The following is a 19,974-nucleotide window of genomic DNA, read 5'->3' as shown; positions in this document are numbered from 1 at the left end:
AAGCGACTGAGAAAAACTGTATTTGAAAACAAAATTGACTTTACAAGCTGGCCACATGACACGGCCTGTACATCTACCCAATCAGCTGCTTATTCTTATAATGTTTATATTTATGGGCCAATAGTTGTCAATCACATTTTTTAAAGAAAAAATGAAAATAGTCTGGCCAATCCAGGGCCCCTTGCAGACATGGGCCCCTAGGCTGCAGCATAGGGAAGCCTGTGCGTTAATGCGCCTCTGCACGCCAACGGCCATTCCAATTCAATGGGAGGCGTTGCCTTTGGCCGGCCCTCCTATCACTCCAAGTCGATCACGCTGACGGGTCGGCCGACGCGTTGCAACCCAAAGCAGAAGTAGTGCGATCACCACTTCAACGCATTGAAGCAAAGTGAAAGCACACTACTCACAAATTTTCTCCTCGCATTAAAACCTCCAAGTAGATGATCATGGAGCCTTGCGTCGCAGTGCTGGAGCGTCTATCGGCGGACTTGGGCTGCAGCCCGGTCTCCAGGGAGCTGGCTGCAGAGCTGGACCGGCGGGACGAGCTGGGCCACCTGAGACAGCAGTTCTTCCTGCCGAAAGTAGCGGACCTGCCGCCGTGTGAGTGTGCGTGAGACGAGACGAGGCGGCAGTACCTCAGGAGGCTAGAGTTGTAACTGCAGACGTAACCGGAAGGTTGCTGGTTCGGTTCCCCACTCCTAGCTGAGTGTCGAGGTGTCCCTGAGCAGGTCACCTCATCCTGACTGCTTCTGACGAGATCGCTGCTGTCGCCTTGCGTGGTTGACTCTGCCGTCGGTGTGTGGATGTGTGCGTGAATGGTTATAAGTCGTTTTGGATATGTGTCTGTCAGCTAAGTGTAAAATGTCAATAAGACGAGCTATGATGGACGTGTAGGGTGCATTGGTACCGTATTGGCAGTGCTATCTTGTGTGTGCTTGTTCCTGTTCAGACAAGACAGCACTAATGCTACTTGTTGTAACCATTCTTATTGCCAATGATTCTGCAGGTCGCCTGGTATGCATCTGTCAGAGGGAGATTTCTGACTGTTTGGATGATAGATGATGCATGTGGTGTATGGACAACACTGATATTGTGTGTGTATTTATCACAACATTGTAAGGAGCAGCCGGTTAAATAACTATTGAACAGCACTGACCTTCCATCCATACTTGAAGTAGTTGTGGTCATTTTAATTGATAGAGGAGAGACTTTGTTTATTTGTGCGGTCGTGTTTGTGTGTGCGTGTGCGCGTGTGTGTATGTTTTTTGCACAACACGCCAGCATCATTCCACATCATTTTTGAACATTTATAGTTTTAGTGTGCAGAAACAATCGTTATTAATTCATTAATCCGGTTTGGCTTTTTTTTTTTTTGTCTATCTAGCGGATCTTTCGCTGGTTGACGGTAGCCAGGAATGCATTTACTTTGTGGGGAACTCACTGGGGCTTCAACCCAAGAGCACCAAAAAAATTCTCGAAGAGGAGCTGGAGAAATGGGCCAAGTTGTACGTGATTAGTTAATTTCTTTATATATATATTACATTTATATTCTGCACATAAACAGAGGCAATAACATTGACTTGACTAAACCTCTGGACCTTGAGCTTATTATTATAAAAAAACATTGCCTTTTTTTTCTTTTAGTTATCCATTTTATTGTATTTTGCTTTAGCTCTCTGCTAAATCTTAAACACACACACTTTCTACAATGATTAACTTTGCCCTCGTTTCCTTTTACTCATTTAATTTTTTTATTTCACATGACAATGTTTTTACGTGAAGCACTTCTGCCTCTTGTATGAAAAGTGCTATATACATAAAGGTTGCCTTGCTTTGCCTTGCCTTGAGAACGTGGTCTTTCTCCTCTACGTGCACGTTGACACTGTCTCTGCGTTCTGCAGGGCAATACACGGACACACCGAGGGCAGCAGGCCCTGGGCGTGGGCGGAGGAAACCATCGAGCAGCTTATGGGGAAAGTTGTTGGTAAGGAAGGAGATATTCAGGATAATCACACTCAAAGACACTGCACTATACGCAGGGATGCCACTAATCATTGTTTTTACGTCCAGACTCATACATTTAATGCATACATTTTATATTAACACAAACGAGTCAGAAATTACTGACAAGCAACCCGTTATAATCGATTGAACTGTAAATAAATAGTAACTGGACTTTTCATTAAAGTATCGCCCAGTATCAGATTTCTGCTGGCGACCCAATTGGTGAACAAATTCAAGGAACATATTGGTTGTTTCTTGTTCAATCAAACCGTAACGACTGTTGAGGCAGAGGGAAATGCAAACAGGATTTAGCCTAAGTTTTCCTTTGAGATGGTGGGGGAACCCTATTTGAACCTTGTATTGTTGACATTTGGATGATGTCAAAGGTCACTATTTCAATGAATGACATGACACTGGCTAAGGTTGTGTATACAAAGTACACGCTCACATTACCCGGCCTGCAGCAGCATGATTGGACCAAACAAATATTAAGCACGTGTGAAAAAGCCTGTTTACCCAGATTTGAGGTCCAGTGATTTCGGAGACTACTCATAGAACAACACAGGATTGGAAATCATGAACCATTATTATTTTTTTTCTTCTATCTTCTTCTTGTCTGTCTGTCTGCCTACCTGTATGTCTGTCTGTATGTATGTCTGTTTGTCTGTGCTACAGGTGCCAAACCAGAGGAAGTAGCTTTGATGAATGGGTTGACCGTTAATTTACACCTACTCCTAGTAAGAGCACGTCCTGAAAATCATCCAGCTCATGTTATAAAAAAAGGAAATAATCTCACAACATAAAACAATCTAACAAATTCTGTTATTGTGGCCTTTATCTGCGCTTCCATCAATTATGAGAAGAATGCTGGAAACGATCTAGTTCATATCCGGCATTCATAAAATTGGTCCTTTTATTCAATCCTGCAGCTTTCCTTTTATCAACCGACAGCATCACGTCACAAAATCCTGATGGAGGACAAGGCGTTTCCATCAGACCATGTGAGTAACCAACAAATAAACAAAGTTAAGTTATACTCTGTGGGAATCCTCAACGCAGGTCCTTAAATTCGCTGTGAAATTACTCTCAAAACTTTTCACAAATATATAATGGGAGGGACGTAAGAGCCCTTGCTTCTCAACCTTCCCAAGGGGCCAGGAAACAGGCCTCATTTGGAGCCTTTAATCGCCAATCCCCAATGTTCCCATTACATTGACCCATGGCCTTCTGTGGAAGAGCGGTAGCGGAGATAACTGCCCCTTTCATGGTGGTCCACTGAGTCCAAAAGTATAAGCCAAAATTCTGTGACCCACAATCGATGAACTAGACGTAAAACAATATTGCCAATAACAGTACGCTTTTTCAAGTTACGTTATGTTAGGAAACCTCCTTCTTCTGTAATACCAAAACCCCTAAATGCCTTCCTATCTCAAGATAGGATAGGATTTCAGAGTTAGGAAGTTTCTGTAATGAGGCCCCTGGAGCTCTATATCTAAATGATATCATATTATACATAGATATCTATATCATATAATACAGGGGTCCCCAACCTTTTCAGCTTCAAGGACCGGTATGATTCTTCGAAAAGTTTCACGGACCGGGGGGGGGGGGGTTATGTTGCGCAGAGGTTGCCAAAAATGCAAACATGTCATATGCAATCTAACAACTGCATATAGACTTATGGCATGTAAAAGAGTGACAGTATTGCGAAGTAAATTGAGTTTATTAAGTGTGCATGCATTTTGAAAAAAAAAAAAAAAATATATATTTTCTTTTTTATTAAAATAAATAAATAATCTTTCTCTGCGGACCGGTACCAAATGACCCACGGACCGGTACCGGTCCGCGGCCCGGGGGTTGGGGACCGCTGATATAATATATATATTATCACGGCCAAAAGCTGTGTGCGCCTCCAGATGATATTATGAATCTCAAACAACTGCGTCAGGTTCTCCGACGTCTCTGGTTCTTCCACTTCCACATCAATCTGAAGTAGACTGGACGGCGACATGGAGGAAAAAGGGATTGTTGCCCGAGATTGTCTCCCGCCGGAGCCCCGCTGCCCGATGCCGAAGCACCAACGCCTCAGCGGGCAGCATGCCTTGCGGAGGTGGTGCCTCGCAGCGGTGGTGCCTTGCGGCGTTGGGCAGCGGGGCAAAAAAAAAAAGAGGGCACTGTCACACCAAATTTGTACCGGGTGCCAAATTTGTACCGGGTACGTAAACAGATTACTTAAGGGGTTGTCCGTTGCCAGGCAGGTTTAAAAAAACAATCGTGCTCATGTTGCCAAAGACGAAATAATATGATACAGATAATGGATCGCTAGATAACACTTGTTTTTACTTTACATTTGTATTGCATTTAATTGTTTAATCGAATTTAGCTAGTAAACCGAGTGTTTAAAGTGTATCATAGTCTTGCTAGCTTGTGTTAATTTAATTTCCTTAATTTAATTTAGAGAATAGATTATAGGTAATAGATAGATAGATAGATAGATAGATAGATAAATGGCTAGATAGGTGAGCAGGCATTTACTAACTGGTAAATGTTTTTTATTATTATTATTCACGTTATCCCCATAACATTTTGCTATTAATGTGTAGGGAAATAGATAAATACAATGCAATACAATACAAATATAAAGTTAGTAACGCTAATAAAATAAGGGTTATCTGTCTTGTCGCGCTCAATGAACAAATTCGCGAATGTTCTGGAACCTCCCACGTCATTCGACGCGATCGTCCGTTGCCAGGCAACGTTCGACGCGATCGTCTGTTGCCAGGCAGGTTTGGAATGGATTACGTATGGATTACGTACCCGGTACAAATTTGGCACCCGGTACAAATTTGGTGTGACAGCACCACTGCCGAGACGGAGGTGCCTCGGCATTCAGCAGGCAGCGGGGCTCCGGCGGGAAGAAACGTGGTCAATCACTTCCTCCTCCATGTCGCTGTTCATGAAGCCAACTTCAGGGAGTCAAAGCCAAAGTTCCTTTACCCCCAATTCCTTTGTTCAAAATATTCCTATAGAGATAGGAATTCCCCCCATTTCCTCCCCCCAGAGACTCGTAGTGGGGGTTATCTCAGAACCCCCACTCTCGTTTTGCAAATACCAGAGACAGAGAACCCGACGTGTTATGTGCCATAACAACAGCAGAAGGGTTATCCAAATAACAAAGAAGTGTACAACATTTGCGTTACAGTGTGTGTATTCACACACACACGTGCCACTTGCACGGTCGTAGCTCATTGGGCAAAGCAGCGAAAGGGGAGGCAGCGTGTCTCCGTATGACGACATACAGGGAAAATGTCCAAAACAGCGCGTCTGAGCTTTGTTTTTTCAAATGCAGAGCAGGATAGCTAGTGCTTGTTTTACACCTAACGCCTTTTTTAGCTAGTGGAGGACCCTAGGCAGGCTAGGGGAACTCATAATAATGTTAGAAACCTCATGTAGTGAAATTGTCATGCCATGGAACCTTTAAGCTGCTTGTTTGATCTCTTATACTAAATCCTGCCGTTTATAAAATGGTTTGATTGTTCAAATTATTATGCTTACTCTGTTCAGACTTTAAACTTTTGTGAGTTTGGCTATTCAACTTTTCCATACGTCTCAAACTGTGTAGCTATGTCAAACATATTGTCAACCTCCCTTTATACTACACTACAGCCACATTTTCTTCAGGAAATTCATTATCTAGTTATTCTCTAGTCTCTGTCAACAAAGTTGTCTATTTTGGACTTTTGGATAGGCATTCAGAACAAGTTACCCATTGAGATTATTGATTCCTCTTCCATCTGTTTTGCAAACGGTTTGCCCTATGTTGTGGAATAGTTGAAAATTAGTTAATTTAAATAACTTGAATAACAGTTGAAGAAGAAAATAAGTACATTTTGAATGCTGGCTAAAGTGTACTAAAGGTAACCTGTGTCCTTTTAATGTGATCTGAACGTGGATTTGTTTTTTTTCTATCTATTGTTCTCAGTACGCTGTCGAGTCTCAGATTCGCCTGAAAGGTCACGACCCCAAGGAGAGCATGCTGTGCCTGTCACCAAGACCGGTACGTCTGAACCACAACCACTGGCAGATCTGTCATTGAACTCAAGTCATGACAAGGGGCATCGGCGGCGCGGTTTGTGAGGACGTGTGGAGCACCGTCTGGGTAGCTGTAGACTGCGGCGTCCGGGAGAAAGTTTTGGCTTTTCGGACACTGGATGGTGAAGCTCCGTCCGAGGAGCGATTTGTGTAATGGCCGTCCCCGAGTGCAGGCTAGGCTTCCCGAACACCTATTGTATAACGCTAGGGTGTGTGGTGCACTTCAGCCCACTTCAACAGTGGGTTCACTGTCTCTTTCAAAGCAAAAATGTTTATTCAACCGAGCTCCTTTTTCATTTGACGTTCACAAAATGCTCAACGCCATAGTCCCACAAACATCGGAACGTGGTTGCAGACTAACCGACTGACCGATCCTTTGTCCGTGTCTCCAGGGCGAGGACACGCTGAGGACGGAAGACATCCTGGAGGTCATCGAGGAGCAGGGCGACTCCATCGCCGTGGTGATGTTCAGCGGCGTGCAGTACTACACCGGGCAGCTCTTCGACATAGAAGCCATCACCAGGGCCGGCCATAAGGAGGTTCTGCCGTTTACACCCATCAGTCAATTCAACTGAATTGTATATCCCTTCAATGGAGAGCCCGAACACCCCTTGTAGATTGTTTTGCGTTGCAGAGGACTCCCTCTGTAGGTCGAACATGTGCTCTTGCGTGCATGACCGTGTGATTGGCTGATATGGTCACCTCACCTGCTTCCCTGCTATTTGAGCGTTGAGGTTACGCGCCTCTCCGTTTGCCTGTTGAAACTGAACTGTGGGGGCGTTGGGAGGGAGCCGGCAGCCCTGCTCCTGAATGACATATGTCCCATATTATACCATATGGTGTGATTTACTGTTCCATGCCGTTTTGAAAATCGGCCTCTTCTGACATCACAAGTGAGCATGTCCACATAGTTTAATGACGGATACAGTACAGTACAGTTATATGCTCCTATAACGGCTAGCCGTTGGGAGTTGCTGGACCGGCCCAATTGTCGATCCAGCGATGAAATTCATTTTTACTAAGCATTATCCTACGTAGCTGGATCTTATTCAGGTCAGTCCATTTCTCGACTTCGATCCATCGATCGTGTGCATATTTGCGTTGGGTTTTTGCAAATAGTATTTGCTTCTGTGGCATATAGTTCTCCATACGGATAACGTGTCCAAGCCATCGCAGTGTTTGTTTGCGAATGAAGACATCTAGGCGCCCAGCATTAGTTATTCTGTAAACATCGGAGTTGTTGTACACATACGCGTAGTCCCAGTCTTGGTTGTTGATGCGCTGATTGTACTCTGCTAGGGACTCTCTTTTATCACGCGCAGGCGGTGTATTCCGCCGTCGATGGCCACCCTTGATCATACACCATAACATTTTACGCCATACGACCTCCAGGCTAATACTGGATAGATGAGCAATGTTTGCTACAGAACACAAGGTAGGCTGGTAGACTGATCTATTCAGCACACATCTAGGTGATCTTGTAGCTCTATGTGTGTTACTGCATTGTTTAATTATCTTTTCATGATTGATTTCTCAGTTTATGTCGATCAAATCTTCCAATTTAATAATCGTATCAACATAATATATCCTCACATCTTACATTATAAACAGTGATATAAAAATACCATTATGATTCCAGAACCTTGAGCTCAGGTATGGTTTAAACGGATAAATGCTGCCACCTAGTGGTTCAATAAGTTATTAAAATTTGTAAAGCCTCATCCAATATTAAACATATTGTTCTTAAAATATGTTTTATCATAATGTAACAATACTTTCTAGCCTTTTCGGTTGAGAAATTAGAACCACTATAAAAACAAATCCCTTTACTTTAACACTGGTGTCTCGTAATAATGGGTCTGTTCGTTGTACGTACCAGGGCATGGGCACTAGACTCATCTTAACCAATTTCGTCTACTAACCAGTAGACTAGAAGAGCAGACTCATATTTTGTCAAGTGTGTAACCGGTGTTTGACCTCGTCAAACAGTGTCATACATCGGGGGAGGGGAGTCTACATGCAAATGCATTTTAAACATGCCGTGTCGTACAGTTCCTAACCCAGGCGATTATTTGTGAACATGATTCTCATCATTGCTTACATTGAGAGATGTACGTTTTCACCACTTCATGGATTTGTGCAAACCATGTGTGTGGTACAATACTATAACGAATCAGGCAGGGATCTCTCGTAAACTCTCTATGTGCACAGAGGTCGGGATGGCTGTGAATGTGTTGTGAACCCCCCCCCACACAGACACACACACACATACACGCGAACACACAAGCACACAGACACACGCATGCACACACAGACACACGCACACACACACAAACACACACACACACAGACAAACACAAAAACACACAGACACACACAAAAAAGAAAGCACTCGCACAAACAAACACACACACACACACACACACACACGAGGGCACACACACACTTTAGCATGTGCACGCACACACACAGATCCAGTCTTCCTAACCTGTGCATCTTGCAGGGTTGCTACGTGGGGTTTGACTGCGCCCATGCAGCAGGGAATGCTGAGCTGAAGCTGCATGACTGGGAGGTGGACTTCGCCTGCTGGTGCACCTATAAGGTGAGGGGTCACAGGAAATGATTATAAAATGAAAAGCAATAATTATGTTTTACAGTCATTGATTCCCAAAGGCCAATACCTAACAGCATTGGATAAATTCTGTGATGAGACTTTGTCATGGTTATTGAACCCCCCCCCCCCCCCCCCCCCCAGTGCCGGTATGTAATGAATCCAAAAGGATGTCATGGTCTATGACATCGAGTAGACAAGTTTCAAGTGATGAGGTTCCTCTACACTTTTCTATGGCATCATCAAGTAGACAAGTATCAAATGAAGATGTTCCTTGATAGATGATAGTCATCAAGTTAGTCAATGTAAAACTATAGGTCATAGCTGACCAGTGAAGGTCCTTTTACATTGAACACTGGGCTACGGTAGAAACATGGCTGTGCAACATGGTGGCCAATGACATCCATGGCACCCATATAATATGCTTACTTTAAGGTAATGAAAACACAAGCTCTGAAAACACTATTGAAAACACAAACATATTCTCATGGGATTAACAAATTAAATTATACTCCGGAATATTTTATATTATATATATTATATTATTATAGTATGTTCCGCCACACACAGCACATTAAAGGAATAACTTATTCCTTTAATTAATACGTGGACCTGACCCTTTAAACTTTAGACCAATCTAATGACTTTATCCCAGAACCTGAATCAGTAAATGCAAACCTTTATGTCATAGTCATAGTGTCATCGTTTTTTCCCCTTGTCTTTCAAACTGCTGACATCCGTGTTGATGTTAGAACGAGTGTTGTTTTTGTCTTGCCCCCCTGTAGTATGTGAACTCTGGGGCCGGTGGACTGGCGGGAGCGTTTATCCACGAGAAGCATGCCGACACCGTGAGACCGGCGTGAGTAAACCCCCCCCCGCCCATCCCCCAATCCGATGGTCAAAGCCTCTTACCTCTCAAATGACCGGTTGTTAATGAGCCTTTTGGGTGAGTTTAGATAAGACAAACATTCAGCAATATTCCTAATGATATCTTCCATGTTATTCCTGCCTTTAGGCTCCTAGGGTGGTGGGGACATGACAGAAAAACGCGTTTCCAGATGAATAATGGTAATTCAAGACCCATTTCCTTGGTCTTCCTTAGCCTTGGCCTCAGGCATTGTTGAACCCAATAAATGCGGCCACCTAGTGGTTCGATTGGTTATTACAATTTGTTTACCCTCATCCAATATTATACATTGTTCTTATCATATGTTTATCATAATGTAACTAGACTTTCTAACCTTTCGACTGAGAAATGAGAACCACTATAAAAAAGACCCTTTCTTTTAAACGGATGTCTCATAATCCTAATAATGTGTCTGTTCGTTGTACGTACCAGGGCCCGGGCAATAGACTTATTTATACCAGTAACCTGACCTTGTTCATAAGAAGAGCAAACTAATATTTAGTTATGGGTTTGACCTTTGTGACATGCCTCTGTGAACAGGCTCTATTACTGACTACATTTTCTTCTGCTTCAAGTGATGGAGCTTCAACCAGGCGTGCATGGATACAGATTGTCCAACCAACCCATCCTACTAGTCGCCCCCCTGCAGGCCAGCCTGGAGGTACTGCAGCACTGCCAGATCTGACCTCTCTCAATGAAGCTGCTCTATATGAGGTCTTTAATTTCGCATGGAAGGACTTACCCATCTACTTTTCACGTAATGTATATAAAAGGAGGGGTGTCGTGTCGACAGATCAGTATTGTTGAATTATAACACATCTTGTCGATTGATGGTTCTTAACCGGTAGGTAGGTTGGACCTGTGTCAGGAGATATGAGATGCATGAGAGAACTTGTGTTATCTGTTTTGAGGCAGCCACGTAATGCCCTCGCAAATTGTCCTGCAAATTAATAAAAAAACTATAGGAATTAGGAGATTTACCCTAACCCTACTAAATGGCAAATTTTGTATGAAGAAATGTCGAGGCAGTACTTTCTATCAAACATTGAGTTGCATGCGGATAGAAACTGGCCAGAAGGTTTGAGCTAGTTGGAGCCAAGTCACACACTGAATGAAGAATGATTTTGTTAAACAGGCTTACTTTCTGCATTCATCCCTTATAGGGAAAGAGACATTGAAGACCTTTGGTTTCCACTAATCAGTTTGTCTTGAATTTCAATTTTTCCACCAAAAATATATACTATTTAACCCCGACACATTCAAACACCAAACAAGAACATGAGACTAGCACTAATACCGTAAACGCGAGATTAATCACAGGTTGTTATGGGATTCAATTGACTCAAATGTTTAATAGTTCAATAGCCCTAAAAAATTGAGAGAGAGAGAGTGAGTGAGTGAGAGAGAAAAAGTGAGAGAGTACATTGACCCTTGCCCAGTCATTTCATTGTCTGGAATGAGTAACCCTAACCCTGTGCTACACTGTGACCTCTCAACATCGCCATGGCTCTTGACCCGCCCCGCCCACCCCCTCCAGATCTTTGACATGACCAGCATGTCGGCGCTGCGCTGCAAGTCTATGCTGCTGACGGGTTACCTGGAGTACCTGATCCAGCACTACTACACCCGGGATCCCTGCCGGCCTGACCATCCCCACGTCACCATCCTCACCCCCAGGGACCCCCAGCAGAGGGGCTGCCAGCTGTCCCTGTCCTTCTCGGTGCCCATCGGCAGAGTCTTCCACGAGCTGGAGAGGAGAGGAGTGGCGGTGAGTGAGCCCCTCACACCCAGAGCGGACCAAAGGGGGGCGGAAGTAGCTCAGGAGGTAGAGCGGGTTGACTTGTAACCGCTAGGTTGCTAGATTGATCCCCGGCTCCTCCTAGCTGAGTGTTGAGGTGTCCCTGAGCAAGGCATCTCACTCTAACTGCTCCAGACGAGCTGGCTGACGCCCTGCATGGTTGTCATCGCCGTCGGTGTGTGAATGTGGTGTGTGCATGAATGGGTGAATGTTAGGTGATATTGTAAAGCGCTTTGGGTAAAGCGCAATATAAATTCAGTCTATTTACATCAGCCAGCCATCAACCACACACACACACCCCAGAGACCGAATACACTTTTGTGTTAGTTTGGGAAAGAGCATCTTCTTTGGTAGCATCTTTGTTTCATTTATCTTTGGCTTGTATATTTATCTTTTATATTGTACGTGTTTTCCTGGCACTAGACGCAAGCTAGGTAGGTTTAGCTTTTACGTTTGATGCTCATTGTATGGTGTATGTGTGTGTTGTGTTGTAAATTTGTGTTTTAGGTGTGTGATGGGATGTTTTGTATATGTGGGTTGTGTTGTATGAGTGTCTTGTGTTTTATGTGTACGTTGTGTTGTACGTGTGTGTGCAGTGTTGTATATGTGTGGTGTAGTTTTGTATGTGTGTGTTGTGTGTGTGTTTTGTTTTGTATATGTGTGTTATGTGTATGTGTGCGTGTGTGAGTGTTGAATATTTGTGGGTGTTGTGTTTGATATTTGTTGTGTGTATGTGGTGTGTATGTGTGTTTACCTTCAGTGTGACATGCGGGAGCCAAGCGTGCTGCGTGTGGCCCCCGTGCCTCTTTACAACTCCTTTGATGACGTGCATCGCTTCGTGGAGCTCCTGGGTGCGTCTCTCATCGCCAGCGGGTCTCAGAAGTAGAAGCCGGGAGATCTGCTTCACTGAACAGAAGGCCGCAGCCCAGCCCTCCGGCCCTGTTTCCTCAGTAGCACTGTCTACGAAGGCTCCTTGTGTATGTGTGTGTTCCAATGTTCAAACTAGCCCCAGACAGCCTTGACAGAGGAGACGGTTGAACAAGGCTGTCTGGGGTAGTTTGAACGTTTATAACGGAGTGAGTGTGGATGACGGCTGGTTTCAGAAGCCTCACCTGGCAGAGTCTGATTGGACCCTGGTGCTGGGTGAGGCTGCACACCTGTTGTGCATTGAGTAATCAGCCGGCACAGGTTAAACCAGCCATCACCATACACACTGAGGGAGATCTCCTGCACGGCAACATGGAGCACCAGCTCATGTATCAATGTCTGCAAACCTTTCAATAAACCGGCTTTCAACATCACACCCTGCGCTTCATGTAGCATGGACTTTGTAACAGAAACAATTCACATATTGTAGTCCTGTATTTGGTAGTAATGCTAAATCGTAAAGAAAACCAAGTATCGAAAGATTCTACGGTTATTGATCTCAGACTATTGTAATTACATCAATGTAAACCACTACATATGCAGTAGTAAAAAACAACAATAACAATACAACTATTACGATATATTAGTGCTGTCAGTTAAACGCGTAATTAACGGCGTTAACGCAAACCAATTTTAACGGCATACATTTTTTATCGCGCGATTAACGCAATCCTTTTTTTTGTTTGTTTTTCTTTGGCTCAAAACAAAGAAGCAGTAGCCTGACTGCTATGTTCAAGGCAGTATGTTAGTATGTTCATCGTTTAATTGCACTATAGGCTTTTTTTTGTATCGTCCTGTTTTGATCAGTATATGCCAATGTTGTTATCAAAACAAAACATTTGCACAAGGCAAGCCGATGCACTTCTCCATGTTGATAAGAGCATTAAAATGAGAAAAATTTATGGGACAAAGAAATCAAGGAATATTTAGCTAAACTTTTAATGAAATATAATAAATTAAATATTTTAATCGCTTGACAGCACTACTATATATATAAAAAGGTACTTAGCACTTCAGCCAATGAGGGCAAATGTCACAATTTCAGCCTCCCAAGACTACAGCCCTCAACTTTATTGGTTCCCTCGGTGGGTAAGCCTGAATAGTTGCACGCATGTGACAACACAATGCATTATCATTAGCTCGGCATTGCATTTCCCTGCGAATGCCTTTCCATCGAGTTGCCATGGTTTCCCCAAAGATTCTAGAAGGTTTCCCCACCCAAACAACTAGTATGTCCTCTTGGCTAAAGAGCACTTTTGGGCGTAAGGAGATAAAAATCGAACCCAGTTCGGTTTGGATCCCCACCAGGAATCAGTTGTAGTCACATTATACCATTATATCAACAATATATATATACATTATAATGATTCAAATCCCTTAATAAACCCATGCTCACTATCTATCATATGTTCTGTAAATATATACAGATATATATATATGCATGCCCCTTGCCCCTTAATGGTCCTAGATGTTTATGCAGTATTACCTTGACGTATGCCCATTCAGCGATTAGACATAATTGGCGTATCAATATGCAAAACCTAAATGGATTAAACCCTTGGAACTAATGAGCGCACAGCTGGGGAACAGACCGAAATTAGCATTTGTCATCTTTTGGGTTGATGAGAGACTAAATAATTGACGAGAGGCGGCTATTGTCTTTCCCTGGGCTACGTAGCCACAAAATGGCCGGACTGTAAAATAAGGCATATGCAGATGTACGTCGTTAATGATGAGAATGGGGGGGGGGCTACCACCAAGATCTGTACAGTAAAATTAATAGGCCTACCAGGCGGTTTTAGTCTAGTTTGAAAATTGCGTTTCCAATTTGGTAATGCCTTTTTATGAAATGCTATGCATAAACATGCATGCTTTAATTCAATTCATATCTGTTCTGGTCATAGTTTGGATCCCTTTGATCAAACACATAAAAGAGATGAAATTCAAATGATTGTTCCTTCAAGAATCATATTCAAGCTAACTAACACGCAATCTCCCCATCATATCAGATCATTATTTCTTCTTTTCGGCCTCTTGAAACTCACTGTTTGTTATTAAACATAAAGGAATTTAAATAAAAAGCTTACATCCACAGAAACGTATGTATTTTTGGACCTACATTGAGTTAATGTAATGCCTTCAAGAAAGATCTTTAATAATTTTGGCCAAATGCATTTGTATGGTTACTACGGTAATCCTTGCAAAGAGCTTTGCAACGCCGTATTTGTAGCCTGGGAAGGAGCACTATTTAACAGACCCCACCTTCCTGTACAAAGACCCAAACGTCGCAAAGGTCTGAGGTCTGATAAATGGACTCTAATAGTGATTTTCTAACCAGTGGCCACTCAAAGTTCTATAATATCGCCTAACATTCAACCATTCATGCACAAATTCACACACTGACGATGGTGTCGACCACGCGGACCGACATCCAGCTCGTCGGGATGTTTAAACTAAAAGACGATATTTTCACACACAAACACACACACCTGGTCAGTAGTTTGAAAGGAAAGGTAAAGCAACAGCAGCTGCCTTTAGCTGAGAAATACATGACCTCAACTTATATATCAGCTGGGGGGAGCCGGGGATCGAACTAGCAACCGGTTACCAGCCAACCCACTCTACCAGCCACGAGCCTCCCTCGAACCCTCTGTCTGTGGCTAGGATGGCTAGGTGTCCTTAAGCAAGAAACCCCGCCCGCCTCGCCCCTCCGCTCCCAAATTATATGCTACCTGAAATCAAGGCCTGCTGTATCACATCTGCCCAATAGCTAAATAGCCCCGGATGGTAATACTGTACGACAGGCTCTGATGTGAGTGACACATCCGACCGTCACGCATATGAACTCCTTTGACATTCACCGTCATGACTACATGAGGTGCTGCGCCCCACCGATGCACTCCCCCCCCCCCCACAATCTTTAAAACCCAACGTAGGATCTCTGACATTTAAAGGCTAACCGTTCCCCTTCACCTCCCCACCGCAACACACACAAGCACACAAACCCACACACCACACACATGCACAGGCACTGAGGGTGTGTTTCACTTATTAGGGCTATACTTCACTCCCTTGCTCTCTCCGCGTTTCTCTCTCTCTCTCTCTCTCTCTCTCTCTCTCTCTCTCTCTCTCTCTCTCTCTCTCTCTCTCTCTCTCTCTCTCTCTCTCTCCTCTCTGGTTCTCCTCAGACCCCCTGAAACCGCCCCTGGACCCTGGTTCTACTCTCCTCCGGTGCACAACCAGCATGTCCGATTTGGCAGGTGGCAAGAGGTATGAACGCAGTGACGGGATCTCTATTGGACCTCATCCAGTTAATTCGTATTGAGAGAATTATCATTAGATTTTGGAGATGGTACTGGGGCCACAACGGGGGTGGATGAAAGAGATAGTTTGCTGCAGTGTTTGAAGAGTATGTGTATGCTATTATGATCCTCTTTAGCAGGTGATCAGATCATTTTGCGAACAGGCCATGCCTGTGTGAAATGGATGAAATACACAGATAACATCTGTGCACATGTTGTTGATATCATTCATATTATAATTAGAAGGTTCTAGGTTTGATGCCCAATCTTCAGGCCTTCCTTGCTTACAATGATCATTGCACTCAACAACAGGAATAGTCAATACACAGAGCATGGAGAATGCGCACTTAGAATATATGACTAATACCTAGCCGGCGGAACCTAGTTTACGCCATAAACAAAACTATTACTGTCAGATCCGCTGCTACATAGGCACCTCGTTATGGCAACGTGTGCGCAGTGGTTTGATTTAAAAGCCGGCTAAATAATTTGTCTTTGCATTAGTATATGACTGAAGTGCACTAAATCCTCATTTGGGTTTGTGTAAACGACTCTTTACATAGAACTTAATATCGTAAGCATTGTGAATGGTGCTAACATTGTATTCATGAATGTTCCTCATCCCAGTGTCACGCTCCTACCACAGGAACCTAGAATCAATATGTTCGGGATAATATAATAACCCATGTATAACATACAGGATATGTGCATGTTACCGAAAATGAAATAATGGCCATAGGTCGTAAACATATGCGCATATGGATACAAACAAAAACTGGGGGGCCGGGGGCATTCAGAGCAAAAATAGAGCTCTTTAAAAAATATGTGTTGTGTAATAAAATGCATAATTTGCGTTATTTCTCAAAAAGCCCAACCTCACAAAACACCAAAAGAGCATCAAAAGTGTTTCGGAAAGTTAAACCCATGCGTTGATATACACGTACCTGGGAACACTGATTTCAAACATATTGTTCAGAAACTTGGTAATAGCTACGTTTCTTTCTGGCGACTGGGTTGCTTTACCGCCCCCTATTGTACTAGAGGATGTAAAACAGGGTCTAGTGGCTGTCCGTTTTCTGGACAATGACCATCTATTCACACTGGGGCACAATCAGACATCAAACCGATTTTGTACAGAAGGGGAGCTGGCAGGACAATGACGGTATTAGGACATAACATGTCTGGTTTGTAATGTTGTGTCGTTTACATTGTCGTTTACGTTTACAAATTTTTGGGCTAATGTTGTGGTAATTTTATAAGGAACTACAAATATGTTACTTGCTAACTGTAACCTACTTATCATGACACTGCCCACCTGGAATATAAGCACAACTTTGTTTTATTTTGGTAATCATGAAATAACCAGGAATTTATTGTCTTCTAATTTGGAAATAGCAAAATATAATTGTTAAATAATGATGGTGTAATATTTAGATAAATGCTGTGTTCATGGGGGTCATTTCAAATGAGATATTTGCTCATGATCAACTCCTTCCCTTCACACCTGCGAAGCGAATTCCACCCACTTTTCTCATTTGTGTATGGGTTTTGTCTCTTGCTTCTGCTTCTCAATCAGAGAAGACTCGATGGATGACCAGACAAGAAGGCAAGGGAGAGAGGAACATCTGAGTCAAAAGGGATAAGACGCCAACAGAAATGCAGCCTCCCCCCCACCCTCTAACCTTCATCTCTTAACCTCCCCCCCCCCCCCCCCACACCCCCACCCCGCTACACCCTTGTTAGCGTGGCCCCGGACCTATTTCCATACAAACGATCTCTTCAGAACCTTCAAAGGCATGAATAATTGACAACAAAGGAAGTGTTGTGATTGCGGAGCGAGGCCGAGTGTTCAATGTTTGATATGTTGCTTCCCCGCTAATTACCGCTGAACACTGTGGTGGCCCCTCGAGCACACGTGGTGCACACATCCATGACCCACCCCTCCATCCCTTGGTTGGGTCAGGTCGGGGGGGGTGCAATGGGGGGCGGTTTTTTTTGTACGTTGTGCTTTGGGCGGAGATCACCTCCAGCCGTGTGGTAATTAGGCAGCAGTGAATGCTCGTTGACCTGTGTGTTGACGTTACCCCGCTGCCAGGGCCCGCCTTGTTGGACCACAGGAATGAACTCCGAAGCGCCGTTCACTCATGTCATTTTACGATTGTGATTGTGTGGGCTGTGGTTTTACACAAATTGAGTCTGTTGAAAAAGTTTTTTTTTTTTAAGGAAGGGAAGGTTTAGTGGTACTGCAGTGAGAGAGAGAGAGAGAGAGAGAGAGAGAGAGAGAGAGAGAGAGAGAGAGAGAGAGAGAGAGAGAGAGAGAGAGAGAGAGAGAGAGAGAGAGAGAGAGAGAGAGAGAGAGAGAGAGAGAAAAGGTGAGTGTAAGAGGCAGAGAGAGAGACAAAGAGAGGAGAGAGACAGAGTAAGTGAATGTGAAGAGAGAACGAGAGAACTCACTCAGGCCATGACCACAGCCTATACTTTGAGAGATGCCATCCACTACCTGTTCTCGAGACCACATATCAACCAAGTCATGTGATTCGGTGGCCACACTTCCTCGACTCTGTTTTAGGTGCAGGTACGATGTGTGCGTTTGGGACTCCACTATCAACACTTGATCTGCGGAGGGCAGGTGCCTTGTGTCCCTGAGGATTACGCCAGGTTTTCACCTTTCTAGCTTCCATTATTGTTTTTGCAATTTGATTATATACTGGTACAATGTTTTTTCCCCAGGATTGGCGTGACCACTTTATTAATTTGAACTGGGCTAAAGATAGACTTTATTGTCTTGTACAGTCACCTATACAACGAAATTGGGATTGTCAACTGAAGGTGCATTACACATACAAAATAAATAAATAAATAATCAAATAAATGAATAAACAAGCAATTTAAGTTAAAAATTGTAAAAAAACAAAACAAGACAGAAATAAGGAAAAAACATTTGGAACAAGACAAGGACAGGTGATGTCAGAATAAAGGCCGTAAGCATATTGCACTAAATAGAAAGTGAGGAATCTGTGTTTCAAGTTTCAAGTTTTGTGAGTGTTAAGTGTCCTGATTGCCCAAATAAAGAAGCTTTTGCTTTTGACGTCAAAGAACCGACGTGTTATGCACCATAACACCAACAGCAGAACGGTTATCCAAATTACAAAGAAGTGTACAACACTTGCGTTATAGTGTGTGTAATCACACACACACACACACACACAAACACACATTTGGCGCTCGCAGGTCGTAGCTCATTGTCTCAATGGCGGGCCAAATTCTCTAGATGAGGCAGAGAAAGGAGAGGTAACTTGGCCCCTTATGACGACATATGGGGCCACATTCCAAATCAGCCGCCTGAGCTTCCATTTTTTCAAAGGCGAGCAGGATACCTAGTGCTCGTTTTACACAGAGCACAAGTTTTAGTCACTGGGGGACGATAGGCAGGCTTGGAGAAATCATATTAACGTTAGAGAACCTCCTCAAGTGAGATTTTCATTCCATGGGACCTTTAAAAATATAATGTCTTTCCTGGCCGAGTGTCTCTGCGGTGTGTGCGCGTGCGTGTGTGTTCTTACCTGCGCGTGTGTCGATGGCGGAGCCGTTATGTTTAAAAACATAACTTCTTACCTGGGCGAGTGTGTCGCTGCCTTTGTCTTGACGTGCGGTGTGTGTGTGCGTGCGTGCGTGCGTGCGTGCGTGCGTGTGTTTGTGTGTGTATGTGCTTCGGTGTATGTGTCGCTGCCTTTGTCTTGATGTGAAATGTGTGCACGTGCGCATGTGTATGTGTGTGTGTGTGTGTGTGTGTATGTGTGTGTGTGTGTGTGTGTGTGTGTGTGTGTGTGTGTGTGTGCGTGCGTTTCCTTGTATGTTCGTGCTCATGTGCGTGTGTGTGTGCGGTGTGTATGTGCGTGCTCGCGGTATGTATGCGTTTGTGCGTGCTGTGTGTCTGTGTGTGAACTGCAGGCTGCTTGGCACATGCACACTGACCAACTTGAGTAACTGGTGCGAAAGGCCTGCTATTATTGTAGTAAGAATACATTTATTTTACCTTCTATTTTACTGTAAGTGACCTGGGCTGTCTGTGAATGGGCTGATATTTGTTCTCCTTTTTTCACTTTTTTCTTCTCTTTTTCACAGTTATACTTGAAAATACTGAAAATAATTTACAAATAACTACGAAAAATGACCTGAATATTATGTTGTTTTTGCCGGGACTCATGAACCCTGTGATGTTCATCATGAGGTTCTTCCAATTTGTTTGTTTTCCCCAGCTACACACTTATTGTATGTTATCTTTGTTATATACGGGGAATGGGTCAATCTAGAGATTGTTGGTGTTTTACAC

At 43.6% G+C, this 19,974-nt stretch overlaps 1 protein-coding gene across 2 annotated transcripts; it reads left to right on the top strand.

The window, feature by feature from the left end:
• The first annotated feature begins 281 nt into the window (after positions 1-281).
• Positions 282-12,713, top strand: kynu (kynureninase). 2 transcript variants are annotated; one of them, XM_060050767.1, is made up of 13 exons: positions 282-600; positions 1,385-1,505; positions 1,902-1,984; positions 2,680-2,741; positions 2,934-3,005; positions 5,987-6,061; positions 6,489-6,635; positions 8,600-8,698; positions 9,493-9,566; positions 9,723-9,775; positions 10,190-10,275; positions 11,152-11,382; positions 12,173-12,713. In XM_060050767.1, exons 1-13 carry the CDS (start codon positions 441-443, stop codon positions 12,296-12,298), a joined length of 1,389 nt encoding a protein of 462 aa, XP_059906750.1. In that variant the 5' UTR covers positions 282-440; the 3' UTR covers positions 12,299-12,713. The 2 variants fall into 2 exon arrangements, 1 of the variants encoding a protein (XP_059906750.1); XR_009525470.1 differs by lacking the exons at positions 9,723-9,775; positions 11,152-11,382; positions 12,173-12,713 and having other exon boundaries at positions 317-600; positions 9,493-9,653.
• The last annotated feature ends 7,261 nt before the right edge of the window (positions 12,714-19,974 follow it).

Source organism: Gadus macrocephalus, chromosome 4 (genome assembly GCF_031168955.1).
Source record: "Gadus macrocephalus chromosome 4, ASM3116895v1".
In the NCBI taxonomy this organism is placed as follows: Eukaryota; Metazoa; Chordata; class Actinopteri; order Gadiformes; family Gadidae; genus Gadus; species Gadus macrocephalus.
This window is presented reverse-complemented; position numbering and strand designations above follow the sequence as displayed.

Bases quoted from the DNA above. Each gene is read 5' to 3' on its own strand.
- kynu (XM_060050767.1), top strand. From the start codon at position 441: ATGATCATGGAGCCTTGCGTCGCAGTGCTGGAGCGTCTATCGGCGGAC. The intron at 1,985-2,679 runs GTAAGGAAGGAG...TCTGTGCTACAG, and splicing joins GCTTATGGGGAAAGTTGTTG to GTGCCAAACCAGAGGAAGTA. The intron at 11,383-12,172 runs GTGAGTGAGCCC...GTTTACCTTCAG, and splicing joins TGGAGAGGAGAGGAGTGGCG to TGTGACATGCGGGAGCCAAG.